The sequence below is a fragment of the Diplotaxodon limnothrissa genome, linkage group LG2 (genome assembly GCF_057381915.1).
Source record: "Diplotaxodon limnothrissa isolate DT_005_m linkage group LG2, D_limnothrissa_male_GT1.1, whole genome shotgun sequence".
Classification (NCBI taxonomy): Eukaryota; Metazoa; Chordata; class Actinopteri; order Cichliformes; family Cichlidae; genus Diplotaxodon; species Diplotaxodon limnothrissa.
In genome coordinates, this window is record NC_140597.1 from 23,119,815 (window position 1) to 23,144,482 (window position 24,668).

Below are 24,668 nucleotides of genomic sequence, written 5' to 3' on the forward strand. Positions count from 1 at the left end.
TCTAAGATGGCGCCGGTGAGGTCGGCTGCCGTCACGACTGCTCCGACCACTTTTTCTTTGTCTTTGTTTTTTAAGTTAGTTTTCAGCGTTTCTAAATCGGCAAAATCATCACCATTGGGTACATTAGGTATGACAGTGACACTCTTGTTTCTATTGGTATACAATGTACTCACAATTCGAAGTTTTTAACTCCGGATCCGAGCTGGCCGAGTGAGATCTCGAGGGAGAACAAAGGGAAGCGGCGGCGGCCTAGAGGGAAGCGAGCCGGCGTCAGGAACAGGCTGAGAGCTCGTGCACACCGCACACCTCTGCCTAGCATCCTGCTCGCCAACGTCCAGTCACTGGAGAACAAGCTTGACGACATCAGGGCCAGGATAAAGTTCCAGAGAGACATTTGGGACTGCAATCTCCTCTGCTTCACCGAGACATGGCTGAACCCAGCGGTGCCGGACCACGCCATCCAGCCGGCCGAGTTCTTCTCGGTTCACCGCATGGACAGGACACGGGACTCGGGGAAGTCAAGGGGAGGCGGCGTGTGTTTAATGGTGAACAACAACTGGTGCAACAGTGCGAACGTTGTTCCTCTCACACGCTCCTGCACACCACTCTGGAACTACTGTCCATCATGTGTCGTCCTTTTTATCTACCTCGGGAATTTACATCGGTCATTGTAAGTGCCGTTTATATTCCACCACAAGCGGACACGGTCACCGCCTTATGCGAGCTGCATGAGGCACTTACACAGCACCAGACACAACACCGGGACGCTGCGCTTATTGTGACGGGGGACTTTAATAGCGCCAACCTCAAACGCGCAGCGCCGAACTTTTATCAACACATCACCTGCCCCACCAGGGGTGAAAGGACACTGGACCACTGCTACACTACGGTCAAGGACGGCTACAAGGCACAATCCCGCCCCCCGTTTGGCAAATCTGATCACGCCGCCATCTTCCTCATGCCAAAATACAAACAAAGGCTGAAACAGGAAGTTCCGGTTCAGAGGAAGGTCGCGCGCTGGACGGATCAATCGGTGGCCGCGTTACAGGACGCACTCGATGACGCAGACTGGGGCATGTTCAGAAACAGCTCCGACGATGACGTCAACGTGTTTACGGAAGCGGTTGTGGGATTCATCGGGAAACTAGCGGATGATACCGTGGAGACAAAGACTATCACAACGTTTCCCAACCAGAAGCCGTGGGTGGATAAAACCATCCGCGACGCTCTGAGATCCCGCACCGCTGCCTACAACACGGGACTCATGACGGGGGACATGGACCTGTACAAAGCCGCGTCATATAACGTGCGGAGGGCGGTGAAAGAGGCGAAGCAGCGCTACGGGAGGAAACTAGAGTCACAACTCCAACAGAGTGACTCTAGGAGCCTGTGGCGGGGACTAAGGACAATAACGGACTATAAAGCACCAACAACCAGTATGACGAACGCGGCCGTGACTCTGGCAGACGAGCTGAACACTTTCTATGCTCGCTTCGAGGCTGCAGCTAAGGTCTCCAACAATGCTAGTGTTAGCGGCGCTAACGGCTGCAGACAGGAAGATACTGCCAGCACCGGAAACGTGCTCGTCATCTCCGAGCATGAAGTAAGGAGAGCCTTCAAGAGAGTGAACACCAGGAAAGCAGCAGGACCAGACGGCATCCCAGGTCGTATCCTAAGAGACTGCGCATACCAGCTAGCTCCTGTGTTCACTGAGATATTCAACATCTCTTTATCTCAGTCGGTGATCCCCACATGCTTCAAAGAGTCCATCATTGTTCCTGTCCCAAAGAAACCCCACCCTGCTTCTCTCAATGACTATCGCCCTGTAGCCCTCACCTCAGTAGTGATGAAGTGCTTTGAACGCCTGGTCAGAGACTTCATCATTTCTTCACTACCAGACACACTGGACCCACTACAGTTCGCTTACCGTCCAAATCGTTCCACAGACGATGCCATCTCTCATCTCCTCCACACATCACTCACTCACTTGGACACTAGAAGGGGGAATTATGTTAAAATGCTCTTCATAGACTACAGCTCTGCATTTAACACCATAATTCCCTCCACACTCACCACCAAGCTGGAGCATCTGGGACTCAGCTCATCTATGTGTCAGTGGATCTCCAACTTCCTAACTGGCAGACCACAGGCAGTAAGGATGGGCGGACATGTCTCAGCCTCCACCACTCTCAGCACTGGAGCCCCCCAGGGGTGTGTTCTGAGCCCCCTGCTGTACTCTTTGTACACATATGACTGTGTGGCCACTACCAGCTCCACCACCATCATCAAGTTTGCTGACGACACCGTCGTGGTGGGCCTGATCTCTGATAACAACGAGACGGCCTACCTGAAGGAGATTAGGAATCTGGAGAACTGGTGCCAGAGGAACAACCTCCTTCTAAACGTCAGTAAGACAAAGGAGCTGATAGTGGACTTCAGTACTAAGCAGGAGAGGAACTACCAGACCCCCGTCATCAACGAGTGCCCAGTGGAGAGAGTGGACAGCTTCAAATACCTCGGAGTTCACATCACGCAGGACCTGTCATGGTCCTGTCACATCAACACCGTGGTGAAAAAGGCCCGACAGCGTCTCTACCACCTCAGACGCTTGAGAGACTTCCAACTGCCCTCCAAGGTGCTCAGGAACTTTTACTCGTGCACCATAGAGAGCATCCTGGCGGGAAACATCTTAACCTGGTTCGGGAACAGCACCATGCAGGACAGACGAGCTCTACAGAGGGTTGTGCGGTCAGCTGAGCGCACCATCCGCTCCGAGCTCCCTGACCTGCACTCAATCTACAGCAGGCGGTGCTGGACCAAGGCCAGGAAGATCGTGAAGGACCTCAGCCATCCCAACAACAGACTGTTCTCTCTGTTGAGGTCAGGAAAGCGATTCCGCTCCCTGAAGACCAACACAGAGAGACTGAGGAGGAGCTTCTTCCCGCAGGCGATACAGTCTCTCAATCACACCACCACACAGTACTGACCCACACATACAGTTCTTACACACACACTGGACTTTCTGGACTTTGGTTTTGCACAACACTGGTCACTATATTCTTCATTTCTGGTTAATACTTGTACAGCTGCTGTTATTGTGTATATATTTATTTATATTTAGATTTCTTCATACATTCTTATATAGTTCTATATTGTGTATTTTGTTGTACAGTTATTTTATTTTCAACTTTAATTTATATATTTTATCTTATTCTTTCCCAGTTAAATTTACCCTTCATTCTAATTTGTGTTGTACAGTTATTTCATTTTTAACCTTAATTTATATTTTATTCCTTCCTAGTTAAATTTACCCTTTTTAATTTTTCATATTTATTTCCTATCTTATTCATAGCCTTTTCCTTTTTTGTTTTCTTTAGGTCACGAGCAGTTGTCCAAGCATTTCACTACATATCGTACTGTGTATGACTGTGTACGTGACAAATAAAATTTGAATTTGAATTTGAAAACTAAAACTAAAAATAAGCAAAATATAAAATATATTCTAATTCTGTGTTTTAGTTATGAACCTACTTGGATGAAGTTCTTGCTTATTTTATAAATACATTCACTAATGTATGCTTGTCTGCTCTAATGTTATTGGCTTTACCATGATGCTTGCATACTATATCATTTATACAGGGTATACGGCTAACTAGCTTAACATTACTACTGTATTTAAAAGACAGGCCTGGAGTTTTCCGAAAACAAGAAAGGGGTAAGAGCTGTGCTTGTAAAAACTCACTTGCTGATATCAGGTCTTATTTTTAGAAGCATGTTGCTGATTTTGTGGTTATGGTCCCATTTATCACTAAATAGATGGTAAACTTCTGTTTAACATCTATTTATATATAAACTTCCAAGGACAAGAAGTATTTCACACTACATCATTCTGTATGGTTTTAGGTTGTAAAAAAAAATAATTTTTAGTTGGTCTGAGAGGTGTGTGTTCAGGTGAGTTAGGGTGGACACTGACCAATCAGAAATAAACCTTCCCCATCTGTACAAATCAACTGACTGCCCCCCAAAATGCTCATCAAAACATAAATGGAGCAAAGAGCCCTTATATTCAAATTTCACGACTGAGACTGATATTGGTGATTTAAAAAAACTGATATATTGGCCAATTTTTTCTTCTTTCGGACACACAACTATGCATCATCCACACACGTAACATGCTTGAAGTGTGTTTTTGTCAATTCTGAAAACAGTTCTCTTGTTACACTCTATTTTTCTTTGATTATATGTAGAATACAAGGAGTAAATACATGTTTTCATTCAGGTCTTCAAGTTTGAGCTGGGTTTTTAAAGCACAAGGAAACATGGCAGCAACGAACATGTTGTCTTGAAGCTTTGCTGGCTACACACAGAAATAGAATATGCTCTATCCAGGGTAATCGGTTGTCAAGTTAAGTTATTTCAAAAAAGTGTTCTAACAAGCATATCGTTGACAAAGTTCAGAAAAAAAAAAACAAATCCATACAAAAAAAAGTAAGAGATAATGAGGATTAAAAATAGAAGCAATACACTTCTACATACGCCAACACAGATGCCAAGAAACAAGATTGAACTTGTGTGTGTGTGAAGATGAAAGCGACACCATCACTGTCCAAGATGTAGGAAACACAAAGCTGGTTGTAAGATGGGGTAACTAAACATGCCGCAAGTCTGAATTTAAATACCGAGGCAGTGTGAGGCTACCAGGCTTCTTCTAAAAGGATGAGAGGATGATGGCAGCTGTTTTCCTTCAAACGCTGGAAGCGACAGAAATCTGACTTTGCGATGGCAGATGATGTGATATTGGTGATAAGCAAATCAGCCATAAAGGGTATTTAATGCACTGTAAGTTAGTGAGACGAATGATATGTTCTTGTCTTGGTTTTGTGAGGATTGTGTTCACATAAAGACAAGAAAAATGTACCTTATATTTCTTTTTATATCCTTATTATATTATTTTTTTAACATTACATTTGATTCTGTCATAAACTATAATGAAAAGTGGAAATCTGAATTATTTGGGGAAAATGGCCCCCTGTTGGTAAAGCTGCCTGCTGTAGCAATACCGTGTAGCAGAATGAAATTCACAGCATAGTGATAAATAACATGCAGGAACCATTGCAAGTAATCCCCCAAGAGTTATTAATTTAGAAATAAATACCCCCCAGGGTGCGTACAAACAGAGCAGAACCAAAGCAGGTGGAGGCTGGGTGGAGTGGAGCAGGAGTAACATCGACAAGCATAAATAGGCCGCCTGATCGGTGCAGTGAGATGTGATGGGGTGGATGTGGTTGGTTAGTTGTTGTAGCAGAGTGGGAGCACTGTGGTATGAGAAGTTAATGCAGTGCTGTTTATCACCGAATAAACAGCAACAGTCATGTAATAATAATAACAACAATAATGATAAAAAATAATGACGATGTCAGGGGTAAGAATGAGTGAAGCAGAGCCTGGAGGATGACAAAACAGACCTGACAGATGAACCAACTTCAGCGGACGCACAGTTTATTATGGTGCATGTTGTCATGGTGACAATGGATGTTGCCATGGTCGCATAAGCATAAACTTATCAAAAAGTACCTATATAGCACTATTCCAAACACAAGTCACAAAGGGCTTAACAAGCAACGTTTAAAGAAAAGTGAGAAAAGTATAATAAAAGTAAAAAAAATAGATGTTTAAGAAGTGATGGACTGGCTTTATCATAGCAACTTCTCGTCTTACTGACCGATTTCTTTTCACTGTTTTATAAATCATACATAATTTTACTTTTAAAGTTAGTCCTATCTGGTAATAATTTTATTTATATAATGGTGGCTACAATTTTTAATAGAATTATGTAAATTTACAAAATAATTATTAAGTAGTCCTTTATAATAAATCTAGTGAAATACAAGTGCAGCGTTGCCCCCCCCCCACAAAAAAAAAATAGTGGCATAAATGTAAGAAGTGAAATAACATACTGGGTTATTATAAGAAACATTGGGAACCACAAGTTTGCCGTCAAATTTAATGTTTCATAGTTACAGAGGCATGTCCTTTATGGCACTGGCATGATAGAAAAGTATTGATTAGCCTTAAAAGCTACTTTAAAATAATAAGTTTACCCAACCAATTAGAATTACTGAATGTACTTTCTACAGCATTTAGCAGAGCAGCATCTGTGGTGTAGGTCAAGTAAATTGCAGAGGATAAGAGATCTGAAAGCATCCAATATACTCACTGTCGCTGAGTGACAGCACTGATCTAATTTTAGTAATACTACTTCTGAGGAAAACCTGACAGAAGAAACCTTTCTGGATTTGCAGCTTTTGCAAGATGATGATAGAAGTCACGGTGATTATAGTGCTGAGAATGGGAAAGTAGGCTGTAATTGCTGGAAGGCTGACATCGTCCCACCACCACCACCTTTTAATTCTGTATTGTTTGTACATGGACTGATTGATTCTGGCTATTTAAAGATAAAGTATTGTCAGTTTGGATTAATCAGTTTAAAGAACGCTGAAACTTCCTTTGAAAATGTATCAGCCCTAGCAGGGGCTAAATTAGCTAAAAAGGGGGAAAAGCACTGTTTTGAACTTCTCAGGGAAGAAGGTGAGATCAGAGTGGAAATGTGAATAATGCCTGGGATGGATTATCACAAATGTAAAGAATGAGTTACATTTGATGATCATGCAAGAGTTTGAGAAATTTGCTCCTGTGGAGGATACTGACCTGAGGGTTATCACCTGCAGACTTTAAAGGTACACTTAAGGAAAGAGTGGGTGGTTTACAAAGCTTTGCTGTGGAGTTGGATGTCTTTTGTATGAGCCTGAGCGTGGAGAGTGAGTCCCCCTTTTCTCACAAGATGTTCTACTTTTTTCATTTCTGGAACTTTTTCATGCTGGAGCTTCGATGTATTTCAGGATAGAGTAGGTGAAAGTATTGAAGGAAAAACACAAGATCTAAACCTGTGTTCTTGTATCAAAGTCTAAGACCATATTTACTGAAATATGTGTGATCGTTCTGCTTTTAATAGAAATAAAAAAGGACTAGGTCTTCCTTTCTTTCTTTCTTTTTTTAATTAGTCAGCAGTGAATTTAAATACAGGCTGAAATTATAGCTGCAATGTTGGGTTTTAGTTTGAAGTTACACCGGAGAATGAATATGTGCATGCTACTGCATCCCTGAGTGTTCCACCAATGTTCCCTTTAGGTATCAATTACCAGTACACAGTATTTCCCCAGTGACTGAAATCCCCCATCAAGGGAATCCCTTCTGCAGTTTTATTATGTAAGAATACCCTTACATGGACTAAATTTTCCTATATAGGTTAAATGGTGTTTGATGCCTTGGTGGAAGGCAGAATGCCTGCCAGTGGCTGTTTCTCTTGTTTAGCTAGTCACTCCACATTATCTGATTGGCTGACTTTAAATTAATCATTCATTACTAGTGTGTCAGTGTGTGGTGTAGCGTACTTGCAAACTAGGTCATTTGGCACGAACTAATGCACTCTCTGGCTTTACAGAGACGGACATCTTGCATAAGCCTGAGAATATACCAAGACACTGTTACAAGAATCTCACAATTCAAAATATATGTTTGTTGTCTCAGGAACATCTTTTTGTTGAATGCATTATTCATAAAAATCCAAGCCTGAGCAGAGCTGAATGTAGTGATGCTTTACTTCACACACAGTGTGGAAAGTATTGTACTACTAAAGGACAGCTTAACTAAAGTGTTTTTTCTTGTTTGTTAAAATGCCTAAAATGCTTTCCCCTTCCCCCACACATCCAGCCAGTACTGATTAAAAATAGCATTCATTTAGAGTTGTTTCTGTACATTTAGCAAATCACATACTCTTAGCTCTTAAGGGACTCCTGGGGGGTACTTCTGGCTCTTTAGCTGCTAAATACTCCACCATATTCATTAGCAAGCTGCTAACTTCATCATTTTGTTGGTTTGTTGCTGGGCAACTTGTAGTTTATGGTGGCTTCTCTGCTGATACCAGCTGCAGGCATACAGCTGTCAAAAACACTACTAAATCAGTAGCATTGTGAGACGCCTTGTAACTCACTAGTTAGAGCATGCATCCCACGTACAGGAGCTCATACCTTAATGTGGCATGCTTGGGTTTTGATTTACTGTACTACCCCACTCCCTCATCACGCCTCCTGTGTTATCTGTAACTGCTGCTGTCGAATAAAGAAAAAATAAGAGTAAAATTGTGGCTTTTAAAAAGTGTTAGTTTTGAGGCTCAGCATATTTTATTTTGGCGAGTGACCATATTTGGAGAACAAAATAGAGCAGACATATTAGTAGCTAATGCTGGCTATCTAGCTTAGCTAGGTAGTCAAAGGGACACTAATAATGCTAGGGATCCTCCTGAAGGCCTCTTGTTGTAAAAAGCTTCCAAGTTGTATGAAAGTGTATGGCCTTGTTGGTGACCCCTTTAATCAATTTTCCGTTGACTTCATGAGTTCAGTCTCTGTATTCAGGTCATACTGATAGGAATTTTTTGTAATATAAGGCACACTTAAAATCCTTTAATTTTCTCAAAAATCATCAACGTGCCTTATAATCCAGTGCGCTTTATGTATGAATTCTAGTTGTGCTCACTGACCTCGAACTGATTTTATGTGATACACGGTGCTCAAAAATCTGTCAAAAAATGCTTTAGTACGACTTTGGTAAGCTACGAAGCTGCACTGCTTGATGGATTGTTGGAAATACTACCTAGTCAGGAGCCTCGCTGAGTAATCTGGGTCCAAAACTCCGTCAGCTTCAGGTCAGGTCCCAAAGTCAAACGAACACTGCGACATCACTGAGAGGTAAAAACTGCTGCTTTATCAGGTGTAACAATTAAGTTTAACATCCAGGTATCTGTGAAAACAGAATTTATTAAATTTAACGGAGTTAAACATGATATAGCATATTCTGACTGAGAGATTTCTGAAACAAATTAAAATGTACAGCTCTGCTATCACTTCCGACATAAATAAAGACAGAAAACTAAACAGCAGTGACGTTTGTAGCGTTGCTGAAGTTGGGCTAGCTGGTATATAATGATGTGCTCAGTGTTGCCAACTCCTCAGTAAGGAAAATCGCTATTGGCTGTCCTAAAAGTCGCTAGAAGTCGCTAAATGATGTCATCGCCTAATTTGCATAATTGGTCATGCTAATGTAATTGCAACCTACGTTGTTGGAGAGAGAAATAACGTCGTGGAAGAGAGATGAAGTGAGTCCTAAATGCATTTAGAGTTTATTTAGAACTACAAATTAAATTTCTTTTAGCAGTTATTGGTTTTTTTTAATGTCACAATTCCAACCCTGCTCCTTTATCCGGGCTTGGACGAAATAGGCACTCTGGTGGAGTTACTTTGTGTGTGTGTGTGTTTTTAAGTAGTTTTAAACCTTGTGATCCACAAAACAGCATAAGAGTAAAAGAAGAACTGACTGCGTTACAGTCAGTGCGGGAGCAGTGGCTTTGCTCATGTGCGATTCATTTGCAGTTTGGACGCACAGGTGTGAACATCTTCTGCAGTGATAGCAGCGTGGGGAGGACTATCCTCCGCCTGTGAGCACTTTGGCACTCGAGGTGCCCACGGCAGCAACCGCTGCTTGTTGACAGTAGGAGTGATACTTGCGTTCACGTCAAAAAGTCGTCATATATAAGTCTCCAATAACACCAGAAAAAGTTGCCAGATTTGTCGCTAGTCGCTTTTTAGAAAAACAAAGTCGCTAAGGGGGTCTGAAAACTCGGTAAAAACACTGGATGTGCTACGTGATCGCTAGCGTCACAGCTATGTTAGCATAACATAAACACAGTGAAGCTGGAGGATGAACGCTAACTTTTTTCCACTCGATAAAAGTTAACGTGAGGGTTCATGATGGTTAGGGACAAATGCAATCACATGGCAGGATGTTGTAAACGGACCAAACTTCAGTCAGGAAAACAGCTGAGATAATCCAGCCACAATACGAGGTTAGTCGTTAATGTACTGCAACTACATGGGAATAGAGCAGCTGCCAGAGAATTCAACATTAATGAATCAATGTTACAGAAGTGGAGGAAGCAAGAAGAATGAGTTGAGTAAAGTTGTTTCGCTTAATGCGCCTTATGGTCCAACAAATACAGTAGGCTAATTTTAAGGTTATTATTAGAGTCAAAAAAGGGAGAATATCCAGGATACGCTCACTGGGTAAAAGTATGTCAGTCGTGTTGTGATATTTTGATACCATGGTAGCATTTGCTGAGTATTGTTTTTGATGATATTATACAAAGGACCCTGTTTCTGCAATGCCCTTTGTTTGAACCTCATCTCCTCTTGCTGTGTCAACTGAAGATTTTATGGTGTGAAAGTAGATACTAAGGTTGGAGGGAAAACACCAACAAATCACTCTTTTACTTATCACTCCCTTGCAGAAGATGTTTCTGGGTTGTGTCAGAACTCACGGATGTAGGAGACTTCTGTATAAGATTTATAGGCCTTGTGAGTGCATCTTTATTGCCCTTGCTGAACAAAGGATTCCAACTGTCGAAGGACACCACCCCACCCAGTGGGCAGGGTCTGAACTGAAACTTGTTGTCTGCCTATAAAATCTGCTGCACAAAGAATAAACTTTGAGTTAGTTTGGGATGACAATTTAGAACAGTCTCCGCGTCTTTTTGTTCTTCCAAACTGCTCCCGGTACCCCGGCCGGTGCCGTAATCAACCGTTGATCATACTTGAGAATATTTTAATTGTTATAGGTTAAAGGATGAACTCTGATGATGAAAGCCCACGCCTCAGAGAAACCCGGAATGGAGTTTCTTACAAGTCAGAAGTATTTGGCCAATAATGTACGGTTTCTGTCCATTGTGTCATTTCATGGTAATTTTGCAGAAAAACAAACAATATTTCCCATTACTCATTTCTTACACTGAATTTTTTTTATTTACGCTGCACCTACAGTTTAATTATTTCTTTATTTCCTGTAATAACATCATTTGCTATCCCTTTATTCTAATGTACTTATCTAATTATAGATAACTATAATTGCATATTGTAATAAAAAAAATACTGAAATTCCATTCAGTTACAGGGGAATTACAGCCTTAGTCGTGGGCCAAATTATAAAATGTTATCAAAATGTTATCCTTGCCTGGAAAACCATTCAGTCTGACCAACATGATGAATGTATAGCATCAGTTGTTCGAATAGTATTTCTATAGCATTTCCAAATAACACATATTCCTTCAGTTTCCTTTGTATAGCACGTTCCCAGAGACTGAGGTGTTCTCATCCATTTAGAAGGGAACATTGTTTCCTACACTTGTTTTGTGCTTCAGTGGGCAACAGTGACAGCGCCAGAGTGGCGCTGTCACTTGGTGTTCGCTCGCTTTGTGGTAGAGTATCACTTCCTGTTCCTGCTCAAACACAGTGGTGTTTCTGAGTAGCTTTTCTGCTTAGCAATTTAATTAAAATCTTTTGATACATTCCTTTTCATAGTATAATCTTCATGTGCTTCATCTGAAGCACCCTTTCTGTGTACTCACTACCTAATTTATAGCCAAAGTATTCACTCACTGTCTCTGTACTGTTTTGCTAGCTTAGCTTAGCTCATAGCCGACTCGTTAGCACCATGGCTACTTCACCTGTCCCTCCTGCACTTTCCTGCTCATTGTGTCAGATGTTTAGTTACTCCTCGGCCTCCTTTAGCAGTAATGATATCTGTAACAAATGTAGCATATTTGTAGCTCTGGAGGCCAGGATTACTGAATTGGAGACTCGGCTTCGCACCCTTCATTCACCCGTAGCTAGCCAGGCCCCTGCAGCTGGTGCAGCCGAAGATAGCGTAGGCCCCGCTAGCTGTTCCCCGGCAGACCCCAAGCAGCTGGGGAAAGAGGGCGGCTGGGTGACGGTGAGGAGGAAGCATAGTCTTAAACAGAAGCCCCAGGTACACCACCAACCTGTTCATGTGTCTAACCGTTTTTCCCCACTCGGCGACACACCCGCCGGGGGTCAAACTCTGGTAATTGGTGATTCTGTTCTCAGACATGTGAAGCTAGAGACACCGGCAACCATAATCAATTGTCTTCCAGGGGCCAGAGCAGGCGACATTGAAGGAAATTTAAAACTGCTGGCTAAGGGTAAACGTAAATACAGTAAGATCATAATTCACGTCTGCTACCCCCCCAAAAACCCACCTCCCTTGAGACCGTGTCAGCTCCCAAAAAGACAAAAAACAAACTAAAAACCAGCAATAAACAACTTAAACATAAAAAATTACAAAGAAAGAACAATACAGTATCCACATCTGAACCAAAGAGTAAAACAGTGAAATGTGGATTATTAAATATTAGGTCTCTCTCCTCCAAGTCTCTGTTAGTACATGACTTAATAATTGATCAACAAATCGATTTACTCTGCCGTACAGAAACCTGGTTGCAGCAGGATGAGTATGTTAGTTTAAATGAATCAACACCCCCGAGTCATTCTAACTACCAGAAACCTCGAAGCACAGGCCGAGGTGGCGGTGTGGCAGCAATTTTTCACACCAGTCTATTAATTAACGAAAGACCAAGACAGACTTTTAATTCATTTGAAAGCCTGATGCTTAGCCTTGTCCAACCCAGCTGTAAAACTCAGAAACCAGTCTTGCTTGTTATCATCTATCGTCTACCTGGCCTTACACAGAGTTTCTGTCTGATTTCTCAGTTTTTATCTGATTTAGTGCTCAGCTCAGATAAAATAATTGTTGTGGATGATTTTAACATTCATGTAGATGCTAAAAATGACAGCCTCAACATGGCATTTAATCTGTTATTAGACTCAATTGGCTTCTCTCAAAATGTAAAAGAACCCACCCACCACTTTAATCACACTCTAGATCTTGTTTTAACATATGGCGTAGAAACTGAACATTTCACAGTGTTTCCTGAAAACCCTCTGCTGTCTGATCATTTCCTGATAACATTTACATTTACAATAATTGATTACACAGCAGTGGAGAGTAGACTTTATTACAGTAGATGTCTTTCTGAAAGCGCTGTAACTAAGTTTAAGAATATAATCCACCCACTGTTATCATCTTCAATGCCCTGTACCAACATAGAAGGGAGCAGCTATCTGAACGCTACCCCAACAGAGGTCGATTATCTTGTTAATAATTTTACCTCCTCACTATGTACAACTCTGGATACTGTAGCTCCTGTGAAAACTAAGGTCTCTAATCAGAAGTACCTGACTCCGTGGTATAATTCTCAAACATGTACCCTAAAGCAGAAAACTCGTAAGCTGGAGAGGAAATGGCGTGTCACAAATTTAGAGGATCATCATTTAGCCTGGAGAAATAGTTTGCTGCCTTATAAGAAAGCCCTCCGTAAAGCCAGAACATCTTACTATTCGTCACTGATTGAAGAAAATAAGAACAACCCCAGGTTTCTCTTCAGCACTGTAGCCAGGCTGACAAAAAGTCAGAGCTCTTTTGAGCCAACAATCCCTTTAACGTTAACTAGTAATGACTTCATGAACTTCTTCACAAATAAAATTTTTATCATTAGAGAAAAAATTACCAATAATCATCCCACAGATGTAATATTATCTACAGCTACTCTTAGTACCATTGATGTTAAGTTAGACTCTTTTTCTCCAATTGATCTTTCTGAGTTAACTTCAATAATTAATTCCTCCAAACCATCAACGTGTCTTTTAGACCCCATTCCTACAAAACTGCTCAAAGAAGTCCTGCCATTAATTAATTCTTTAATCTTAAATATGATCAACCTATCTCTAATAATCGGCTATGTACCACAGGCCTTCAAGGTGGCTGTAGTTAAACCTTTACTCAAAAAGCCAGCTCTAGACCCAGCAGTCTTAGCTAATTATAGGCCAATCTCCAACCTTCCTTTCATATCAAAAATCCTTGAAAGAGTAGTTGTCAAACAGCTAACAGATCATCTGCAGAGGGATGGCTTATTTGAAGAGTTTCAGTCAGGTTTCAGAGCTCATCACAGCACAGAAACAGCTTTAGTGAAGGTTACAAATGATCTTCTTATGGCCTCTGACAGTGGACTCATCTCTGTGCTTGTCCTGCTAGACCTTAGTGCAGCATTCGATACTGTTGACCATAATGTCCTATTAGAGCGATTAGAACATGCTGTAGGTATTACAGGTACTGCGCTGCAGTGGTTTGTATCATATCTATCTAATAGACTCCAATTTGTACATGTAAATGGAGGGTCCTCTTCACACACTAAGGTCAATTATGGTGTTCCACAGGGTTCAGTGCTAGGACCAATTCTGTTTACATTATACATGCTTCCCTTAGGCAGCATCATTAGAAGACAGCATAAATTTTCACTGTTATGCAGATGACACGCAGCTCTATCTATCCATGAAGCCAGGTAACACACACCAATTAGTTAAACTGCAGGAATGTCTTAAGGACATAAAGACCTGGATGGCCGCTAACTTTCTGCTTCTTAATTCAGATAAAACTGAGGTTATTGTACTCGGCCCTGAAAATCTTAGAAATATGGTATCTAACCAGATTCTTACTCTGGATGGCGTTACCTTGGCCTCCAGTAACGCTGTGAGTAACCTTGGAGTCATTTTTGACCAGGACATGTCCTTCAACGCACATATTAAACAAATATGTAAGACTGCGTTCTTCCATCTCTAAAATTAGAAATATCCTGTCTCAGAGTGACGCTGAAAAACTAGTTCATGCATTTATTACTTCAAGGCTGGACGACTGCAATTCATTATTATCAGGATGTCCTAAAAACTCGCTGAAACTCGCTGAAAAGCCTTCAGTTAATCCAAAATGCTGCTGGGACTAGAAAGAGAGAGCATATTTCTCCTGTTTTGGCTTCCCTTCATTGGCTTCCTGTTAAATCCAGAATTGAATTCAAAATCCTGCTCCTCACATACAAGGTCTTAAATAATCAGGCCCCATCTTATCTTAATGACCTTGTAGTACCATATCACCCTATTAGAGCACTTCGCTCTCGCTCTGCAGGCCTACTTGCTGTCCTTAGAGTATTTAAAAGTAGAATGGGAGGGAGAGCCTTCAGTTTTCAGGCCCCTCTTCTGTGGAACCAGCTTCCAGTTTGGATTCGGGAGACAGACACTATCTCTACTTTCAAGATTAGGCTTAAAACTTTCCTTTTTGCTAAAGCATATAGTTAGGGCTGGACCAGGTGACCCTGAATACTCCCTTAGTTATGCTGCAATAGACATAGGCTGCTGGGGATTCCCATGATGCATTGAGTTTTTCCTTTCCAGTCACCTTTCTCACTCACTATGTGTTAATAGACCTCTCTGCATTGAATCATATCTGTTATTAATCTCTGTCTCTCTTCCACAGCATGTCTTTTATCCTGTTTTCCTTCTTTCACCCCAACTGGTCGCAGCAGATGGCCCCGCCCCTCCCTGAGCCTGGTTCTGCCGGAGGTTTCTTCCTGTTAAAAGGGAGTTTTTCCTTCCCACTGTCGCCAAAGTGCTTGCTCATAGGGGGTCATATGATTGTTGGGTTTTTCTCTGTATTTATTATTGTGCGATCTACTGTACAATATAAAGCGCCTTGAGGCGACTTTTGTTGTGATTTGGCACTATATAAATAAAATTAAATTGAATTGAATTGAACATGACAGGATTACTATCTTCATGCTATAATTGTCTTCCCTCTAAGTGAAGTGATCCCAAGCTTTTCCAGAGAAGACTTATCAGCATCCATATCCTTGCTTGTACATCCCCTTCCCCCATTCCACAACACAAGCACCGGACCGGCATGCAAATTAAATTACAGAAGATACAGTGCTCCATAGAGAGTACTGACAGTGCACTCGATTCCTCCAAATTCCTGTGCTAGCACGTATGCCTGTGTCAAAGACAGAATAAGTCTTCACGTAACTGCAATACAAGCAGCACATCTACAGTGCTATTAAAGAAAGAGAGGGAATATTACAAAAAAAAATCTTTGGGGATTATTCTGTGGAATTGATATCCCTTCTACCCCCTCCTTCCCACTGCTGAAAAAGACTTTCCTCTTGCCAAGTGGCAGCGTATATCAAGGCCTTCATTTCAAAATCATAGCAAATGAGCTATGTTTCTCTGTTCTGTTGCCATTGGTAACACATCTTTTTCTTTCCATGTCTAATCTTGGCTTCTCTTTGAGATATCTTCTGTTTGAAAAGACTGCCTGATACTGCAGCACTGGCACGGTTTCACCGCCTTGTCAGCTATTAGGCTTTGCTTGGTGGCCGGTAACTCTTACTGCCTACTTTTGCATGTGTTGATGGATTATTACTGTATATCCACTGTGCACTGCTGACAGTTAATCTATGTTTAATACTGCTTTGTTGTCTTAAAGCTTGAGATATAAATATAATATTTTAACAATGTGAATTGCATAAATATACAGGCACAGGAAGGCGTGGGTTTGCACTTGCATAGCTAAATTGGAGTAAGAAGATATTGTTTCTACTTGTGTGGGTTAAAACACTTGACACACTCATTCATCATGGCCCTCACTCCAGTTTTACTATTTTTACACTGATAGATATATAGATGAAAGAAAAGTGTTTTCATTATGAATAATAACCCAGTTACCAAAGTAATAGATGAAAGTCACTTAACTTACCTTTCTTCCCCATTCTGATGATCAGCAAGTCATCTTGACTAAGTCTAGATGCCTAAATGCACCAAGTTGAATGAGGAGTTGAAACGATGTACTTAAAAAGTGGCCAGTAAGAGTATATGTTTGATGACAAGAAATCAGAGTGAATCAAGAAGCTGAATTCTTTGCATCATGTAATTAAACCTGATTCTCGTCTCCAGGTGAATATACAGTGATGACGGCTGAATTTCATCTGAAGAGGAAGATTGGCTACTTTGTTATCCAGACTTACCTCCCATGCATCATGACAGTCATCCTTTCCCAAGTGTCTTTCTGGCTGAATAGAGAATCAGTGCCAGCTAGGACTGTGTTTGGTAAGCATATATGACATACATGATGATTGTTAGCACCAGTGTAATTTGAGCTGACTGTTGTAGATGCTGGGTTTTATGCATGTGCTGCAATGGCAGTAAGACCTTCCCCTAGTTTTGTCAAAAATTAACACTGAATATAGGGAATTGTTGGAAGTTAATGGGAAATTCTGTGCAAAAGAAAATGGAATAATGAGAAGGGGGTGGGGGCAGTTCTTACAGGCCCCACTGCTTTTAAATCCAGTTGGCTACGCTACTGCTTGACCTGACTGTAAGCCAAGTGAAAGTAATATTAGTGACTCATCACTGGTTAGCTCACAGAAAGAAATAAAAACACCAAATCTCCTGAGCTCCAGAAGAAATATTAAAAGTTATACGAAATAAGAAAAAATAAAATGATTTTCTTTTCATATGCCTCACTTTGTTCCCCTGCTTCATTAAAGTATTGTGTAGCAGAATGTGTATTACAGTAGAAAAAACCTTAATAAACATTGCCAGAGCTCATATTATTGGCTATCTGCTTGTGTGTGTTTCCAGGTGTAACTACTGTTCTCACAATGACAACTTTGAGTATCAGCGCAAGGAACTCCCTGCCTAAGGTCGCCTACGCCACTGCCATGGACTGGTTCATCGCCGTGTGCTACGCCTTCGTCTTCTCCGCTTTGATTGAATTTGCTACTGTCAATTACTTCACAAAGCGCGGCTGGGCTTGGGATGGAAAAAGCGTGGTGACTGACAAGGTAATGAAGAAGAAAGCGCATCCTCTGACAGGCTCCGCCTTCAAAGAGAATTCATTAGCATTGTACTGTATGCTGAAGGAGGCAGTGCTCAGAGAGCTCAGAGAGCTTTGAAGGCATTTGTTGGAAGCAAAGGGAAACAGCAGTAATGGCCTCTTTAACCTTCCAAGAGTGGAGCCAGAATGCTGCAGCTACTGAGAACTAATAATAAAATCACTCACTCTGAGGCTCAGCATATCGATAAAGAACATAAGTGCAATCAGGTGTTCATCCCCCCTGGTGCTAATAGGTGCCAAACTCAGCCTAGGAAAGGTGAATCCCATCAATGGTCAGATAATGTGTAATTCTTTTGACACGCTTTAATCACAGAGAGCCCTTTCACGTACACTTTGGTCCAACATGAAGCCCCCAGTCATTCCACAAAATCCTTTTTTTACCCTTTATAGCATTTAGTCGAGCAAAACCATACATTCAAATTACAATCCCTATATCAACAGGGGGCAGAAAAGTTTTAAGAACATAAAGTGATAAGGGATTTAAATTTGTAAATGTTGGGATGTGACAAATGTGGCTTACCTCCACAGAAATAATAGGAATAGGCAAAAATAGCTGGTTAGTATTCTGAGCAGTGTGTCTGATTCTTTAAAATTCAGTCTGTCGAGTACAGGCTCCATTAGTCATGAGAAGATGGGTCTGTGTGTTTTCTTTTTCTTTCGGCTGCTTCCTTCAGGGTTCAGCGGATCATCTGCTTCCATCTCACTCTATCCCTCACATCCTCTGTCCATCCACTGTCACACCAACCCTCTGCTTGCTCTCCATGAACTTCTTCCTTGCAGCCTGAGCTGTTGTGCTCATTTCTCATCGTGTCCATGCTGGTCGCTCCCAGGATCTTCAATATCTTCAACTCTGTCACCTGCATTTTGGCCCCCATCTTTTTGTCAGTGCCACTGTCTTCAAACCATACATTAGGGCAGTCCTCACTACAATTCCCCAGAGGTTGAATGTGCAACACCTTCGACCTTTGGGCAACCATTTTTGATTGTGTGGGTCATCTGGTGAGAGGCAATGTGTCTCCAGCCAATCACCATCTGATTCAGACTGACTGCAGTCACTCTCAGACAGATTGGTGCAGGTTTGTAAGTAATTGCTGTCTAATTTATAATTGCAGACAGATTGACAAAATGTTGCAATCAATCTGAGTTGGTCTGCACCAATTAGTAAAACTCATCTGCAATGCCTTTCTTTGTATCTGTTACCATCTACATATATAGAAATTCACATTAAACTGAAATTCACATCAGCTACTTGCTTTTAGAGTCCAAGAGTCCAAGTAACTAATGAATGTAAGTAGTTAATGTTAATTTTTTATCACAGATTGCATGTAACTGTCAACTTGAACCCCGAAAGTCGCAAACTAATAGCAGACTGACTCCATCTTATTGCTGTCTTGATGTGCCAAAGTGTCTTTTAAGATGGGAACTGAGTGTGAGTGGTTGCGGGCCTGGTCCCCATCTTTGAAATAGCTATTTCAAAGCTAAGAGGATCACAAAATCATAGCACATGGCCACAGTAATTTTGCTTGTGCCGCTGACTCCAACCATTGTTTTCCCTAGGGCAGGGGTCGGCAATCTTCAACATCTAAAGAGCCATTTTAGCCCCTCCTACCAAACAGGAGAAAAAGAGCCACACACACGTGGACGGACAGACAGATGCCAGATGTAATATTAGGGTTTTTTTTCATAAAGTTTCATTTATTTTTTGCAGCAGCCACAGTGAGGTGCCGACCCCTGCCTAGGGTGACAGTGACATAAAGTACCATTAATCCACTCGTTTCATTTAACTACATAGTGACTTGCCCTTCAGCAGAGCGCTTAACCCTCAAACTACCACAGAAAAGTCTTGATCTGTCTAAGAGTACAAACATGTTGTACGACATTACATTATATCAGGGGTAGAAGGAAAATCAAGAAATAAAATTTAGGTATAAACACAAATTTAAAAATAAATGCCTGGATAAACATCCAGACATTTATTTTTTTTTAGGAAATGAAAGCAAATCTTGCATAAAATCAGTTCAACGTAATGAGAAAACAAAAACAGAGAGGACGTGTTCTGGTCAGTGAGAAAGCACAAAATCTCAACAGAAATGATACCTTCATGCAAACAGCGAGAAAGATAAAAAGCACTTGATTGTCTTAGTTAAACAATTAATTACCACAGGAGTGGTAATTAAAGTTGCTGGCTCATATAAGTGCAGGCTCATCTTATATAGCATGACGGGTAGCATAAAAAGACAACAAAAGGAATTTTTTCTGGAGCTGCTCAATGAAGCAATGAACCATCATTTCCTTTAACCTGAAAGGGAGAATGCAGATTATCAGAGGGCTAGGTTTGAAGAAAAGTGAAAGAAATCTTTCATCATTCATTTGAAATTGCAACTGTAATGTAATTTTCCTGTCTCCTCATAAAGTTTTAATTTTCACCACGAGGTGGGATATAAGATGGGTGATGGAAGACAGTATTTAGACCTCCTGTTCATGGATAAGTCTGCCACAAACTGCACATCCCTGGATAAAATAAAAGTGGTCTTCATTCTGACTTTGCAAAATGTGCTCGATCCATTACCGGGGTCTTTCCGCTCTCTTCATGTAAATGCATTTTGAAATTCAGGGGCAGATGGTGACAAGTAAAGCTGCCTTTCCAGGTAATCCTTTTGGTCTCTCAACAGAAGAAAGAGAGAGCCTCCATCGTCAAGAAGAATAACGCCTACGCTGTAGCAGTAGCCAACTACGCGCCTAACGTGACCAAGGATTCCAGTACTCTTCCCACCATCGCCAAAGGCGGAGCGACGGACCCAAACAAGCCCAAAGCGGATGGCAAGGCCCAAGAAAGCAAGAAGACCTTCAACAGTGTCAGCAAAATTGACAGGTTGTCACGGATTTTGTTTCCTGTTCTCTTTGGCATCTTCAACCTCGTCTATTGGGCAACCTACTTAAACAAAGAACCCGTTATACCAAATATGGTCCCCTCTGTTTAAGAGACCAGTTTTGATAGCTTCTTGTCTGGGGTCTAAGTAATGAATCAAATACCTCCAGCAACTATGTACACAAACCTTTGCAGAGTGAAGCCCTGGACTGCAGTGTGACCCTCTATCTTCGCCTGTTTTCTACACTGTCTGCAGCACTTTTAAGAGCCCGGCTTTTTGTAAATGTGTATGTATATTTATATTTATGGTTTCATGGTGACATATATTGTACGATGACTCTAATTAGAGTGCATATTTCTTTCAAAGTATGTTTCCAGTTTCAGTACGTGGCTGCTGTACATACAGATCCAATGAAGAGTAAACACATAATCACTAAGAATCACGTTTGATTTCGGATCACTTCTCAGTGTGTTGAATTCTGCTGTAATGCCCACTTTCTTGATATAACAGTATATATTTTTGTCTCGAGTGAAAGGGACTGACTATCGTTTGATTTCTTTCTTCATATAAGAGTCTTTCAACTCTTTTTCTTTATTTCCAAGCCAGTGCAAAAACACACTTGTATAGTACTGTTACAGTTTAAAGCTTGTTTTATTATCTTTGACTACAGGTATGGGGCTTCAATAAAAAAAGAAAGAAAGAAAAAATCTCCAAAATTATCGAAACACTCCCAGATCCTGAAAGGCTGTGAAAAGAAAAAGATATGAAATGAGAATGTGTGGTTCTGCCAGCTCGATGTACCATTTGGGATTACAGGACAATATCGCCAAAGAAACAAACGATACACTATAAAAAAAAAGACATATTTCCCAAAGGTTGTGCATGTGTAATATTTGTGCAAAAAATGGGAAAACTTCAGAACTAGCTATACCCCAGAAAAAATAATTTATGTACAACAACAGCAGATAAACGGATTAGTTTTAGATCTCCAAAGGGGAACAGAAGAATTCAAGATTACCCATAAAAATTATTTTCTCTGGCCATCAGGGTGCGCAGATGACCCCACAAAAATAAAACAGAGCGGACAGAAGTGTTGCTTTAAGTGGTATTTATGCTTCTGTGTTAAATATACGCTGTTGTTATGTTGTAACAGCAAACTCTTTATGAACTTGCGCCTGATGTGGACCTACCTAGAACTGCTATTACGTTAATGCAGCCTGCATTAAGCCTGCAGCCTGCTCCTTGTGTTAATGCAGCCTGCTACAACTATTCTTGGCCTTCTTTTCGACTCTAATCGGCTCAAGAACATCCAACTAGTGCTCTGGCAGCAAAACTGCAGAGTAACGCAGGCACCTTGCCACAAGTGCAAATGCTGGCAATGACAAACATGTGAATTGTACTTCTGCGTCAGATCCGCAAGGAACATTGGAGAAATCCAGAGTTTCCACAAAAGTTTTGCAAGATCCTGAGAAACACTTTTCCCTGCATTTATCGTACTTCCATTAGTACCCGTGAAGCTGTCCAGAACACTGCAGGTGGTTGCTAATGAATGTAACCCAGGCCACCAGGTCAGGGCACGCCTTGCCACGAGTGTTTTCCCTTACAGTAAGGACTCTCTTCAGATGTCTCTCTCTTAAATAAAGCTCTGATTTAATGACATCACAGTTTAGCCCAAACTCAAAATAAAACTCTATAAATCTCTCCCGTGGGCGTGTGTCTTCCGTCGCTATGGTTCTTTTCAAGAACTCCATACTGGTCTGGAAGTGCATGGATGTAAATCAAAAACTTCTTCTGGATTTCGCAAAGCTTTTGTGGGATGTCGCAAAAGTACATCTTCATTTGCACCTGCCCCCCCCCCCCCCCCCCCCCCCCCCCCAATGTCCCTTGTGAGGCTCCGTAACATTGTAAGTTACGCCATATTTGGAACCCCGTTTTAACCCTACACGGCAACCCATGTACGTAACTACACATCAAGTTGCTGCATGACGCAATGACTTGACTGGCATGGAAGGTATATGGAATAGGGATAAAAGGAGTTTCCGGTTACTACGGAAGTTAGGACGTCGATTTCCCGCGGAAGTCTAAATCATGCTTTAGTTGTAGGCTCTGCAGAGATTCAACACAGAAGTATAAATCTATAATGCTAGCAAACACTTTGCGTATTTACACACCAGCAGAAACTAAACAACATGAACATTCATTTTTTAAAATGTAAGTTGGATGTTTACTCACCTTTTTGTTCTATTTTAGTCTCTTCTGAGTCCTTCCATTAAATATATATATATGAGATGTCAGTTATAGGCAGGAGACTGTTTCACAGAAACACCAACCAGCTAATACCAGAGTATTTATTCACGCCTTTATTACTTTACTTTTAGTTTAGTACATCTATTTATAATCAGGGGTAAAATCTAAATAATTTCATGGGTTTATTGCTCTTGTATAATACAAATGTTCATGTAACTCAGTCTTTAAAGTTAGGGAAGTATCTTGGTGGTGGTTAAAATCCTGCAAAAATGTCCTTTGATCTGTAAACAGTAAGAGGATGCTGGACTCCAAGAATGAGAAAAATGTATTGTTAAACCTGTTTTGCTCATGATTACTGTATATTGTGTGAGAAAAGTCATGTTCAGCCCCATATCAGCAGTCATACATGATACTCTGTGTAAGTTTTTTCATGACGTGATATACTTTTTCTTCACATGGGTATTTTAACTTAATTTCTCTTGATTTGTTTGTTGAAACAAACTTTGCATGGAGACAAAATCTATGATTTTTACAATTTATTTTCATTATGTCCTTGGCTATAATTCATATTTCTCCAACATCCTGACAGAGTCTTAAACATTCCAGATAAAGGGATTGTTCACCAGGCGGATGCTTGATTCAGTGCACTTTTTAATAAAACATTATTTCAGTTCTTTATATCTGGTTTTTGTCCTGACTTTGGAGACAAGAACATAAATGAAGAGAATGAACTGCGTAGCTGCTTATTTTTCTTTTTAACTGTAAAGAGCTTAGTGAAGAAAGACACTGAAGATGGCTACTTTTGTTAGTCCTTTAAGTTCCAACCTTTAAGTCTACTGATGTACAAATGTTCAATTTATTTTTGTGTTGTTATATAAGTTCTGGGTACTTTTAATCACTGTGTTGGTGTGTTTTAAACTTGCTATTTAAAGAGCTAAAATTAACAGTGGATTGTAAAACGCCTTCACAAGTTTCGAACCACCATATATAGTTAATTCCTGAGCCTGCACAGTCATGTTAAAGTTTTCACAGGACTCTATTCAGTACTGCAAAAAGCTAAGTATACTCCTTCTATAGGATTTAAGATGGTAAGTAGCAGCCAGGTTCTGCTAATTGAATGCACAATGAACAATCTTCTTTGGAAAGACAAAAGTGGAGATGCTTGGCTGTAATGCACAGCACCACAATTAGCAAAAATGTTGATGTATATTGAGTTGACTATGAGGCCATCTGGCTCACAGCAGGGGCTTTGCCCAAATAAGGTCATACAACATGCAAATGATCCCAAGCAACATCATCTGAGTGAAACCCAGTGATGGGACCTTTAGAGAAACTCAATGAACTAAAGCAGCATTGAGAAAAAGAATGGGCCAAAATTCTGCATAGAAAGCGCTACTTTTTAAAGACTATTTTTACATTGTGGCCATTAAAGTTGTGATCTTTCGGGATCAGTAATGATGTTTATCCAGTCTTTAAGTGATGACGTAAGAGCCCTGCTTCCGGGTCCAAACTACTCTGCGTTTAATATGGCTGTTGTGTTTTTAACATGTTTTAATGTTTTGTATCTTGTTCTATTTAATCTCAACAAGCCCCTAAAAACAGTCAGTGATCACTGTCAGCCTCTGTTGGTTTTTATTGCTGCTGTTCATTTTAAAGCTCAGTTTTTAAAACCTTACAATGTAACTACAGCCCAGCCCATGCAGCAGTATATTAATGACTAACCTCGTATTGTGGATGGATTATCTCAGGTGTTCTCCTGACTGAAGTTTGGTCCGTTTACAGCATGGTTGTCCCTAACCACTGGGAACC

General features: G+C 40.9%; 1 protein-coding gene across 1 annotated transcript in view; it reads left to right on the top strand.

The window, feature by feature from the left end:
• Window positions 1-20,723, top strand: part of gabra2b (gamma-aminobutyric acid type A receptor subunit alpha2b) — a 43,707-nt gene extending 22,984 nt beyond the window's left edge. The window contains exons 7-9 of the mRNA XM_085368363.1: window positions 16,800-16,952; window positions 17,487-17,689; window positions 20,415-20,723. Coding sequence (XP_085224489.1) covers window positions 16,800-16,952; window positions 17,487-17,689; window positions 20,415-20,723 — 665 coding nt within the window. The remainder of the gene's footprint in view (window positions 1-16,799; window positions 16,953-17,486; window positions 17,690-20,414) is intronic.
• Window positions 20,724-24,668: the final 3,945 nt, after the last annotated feature.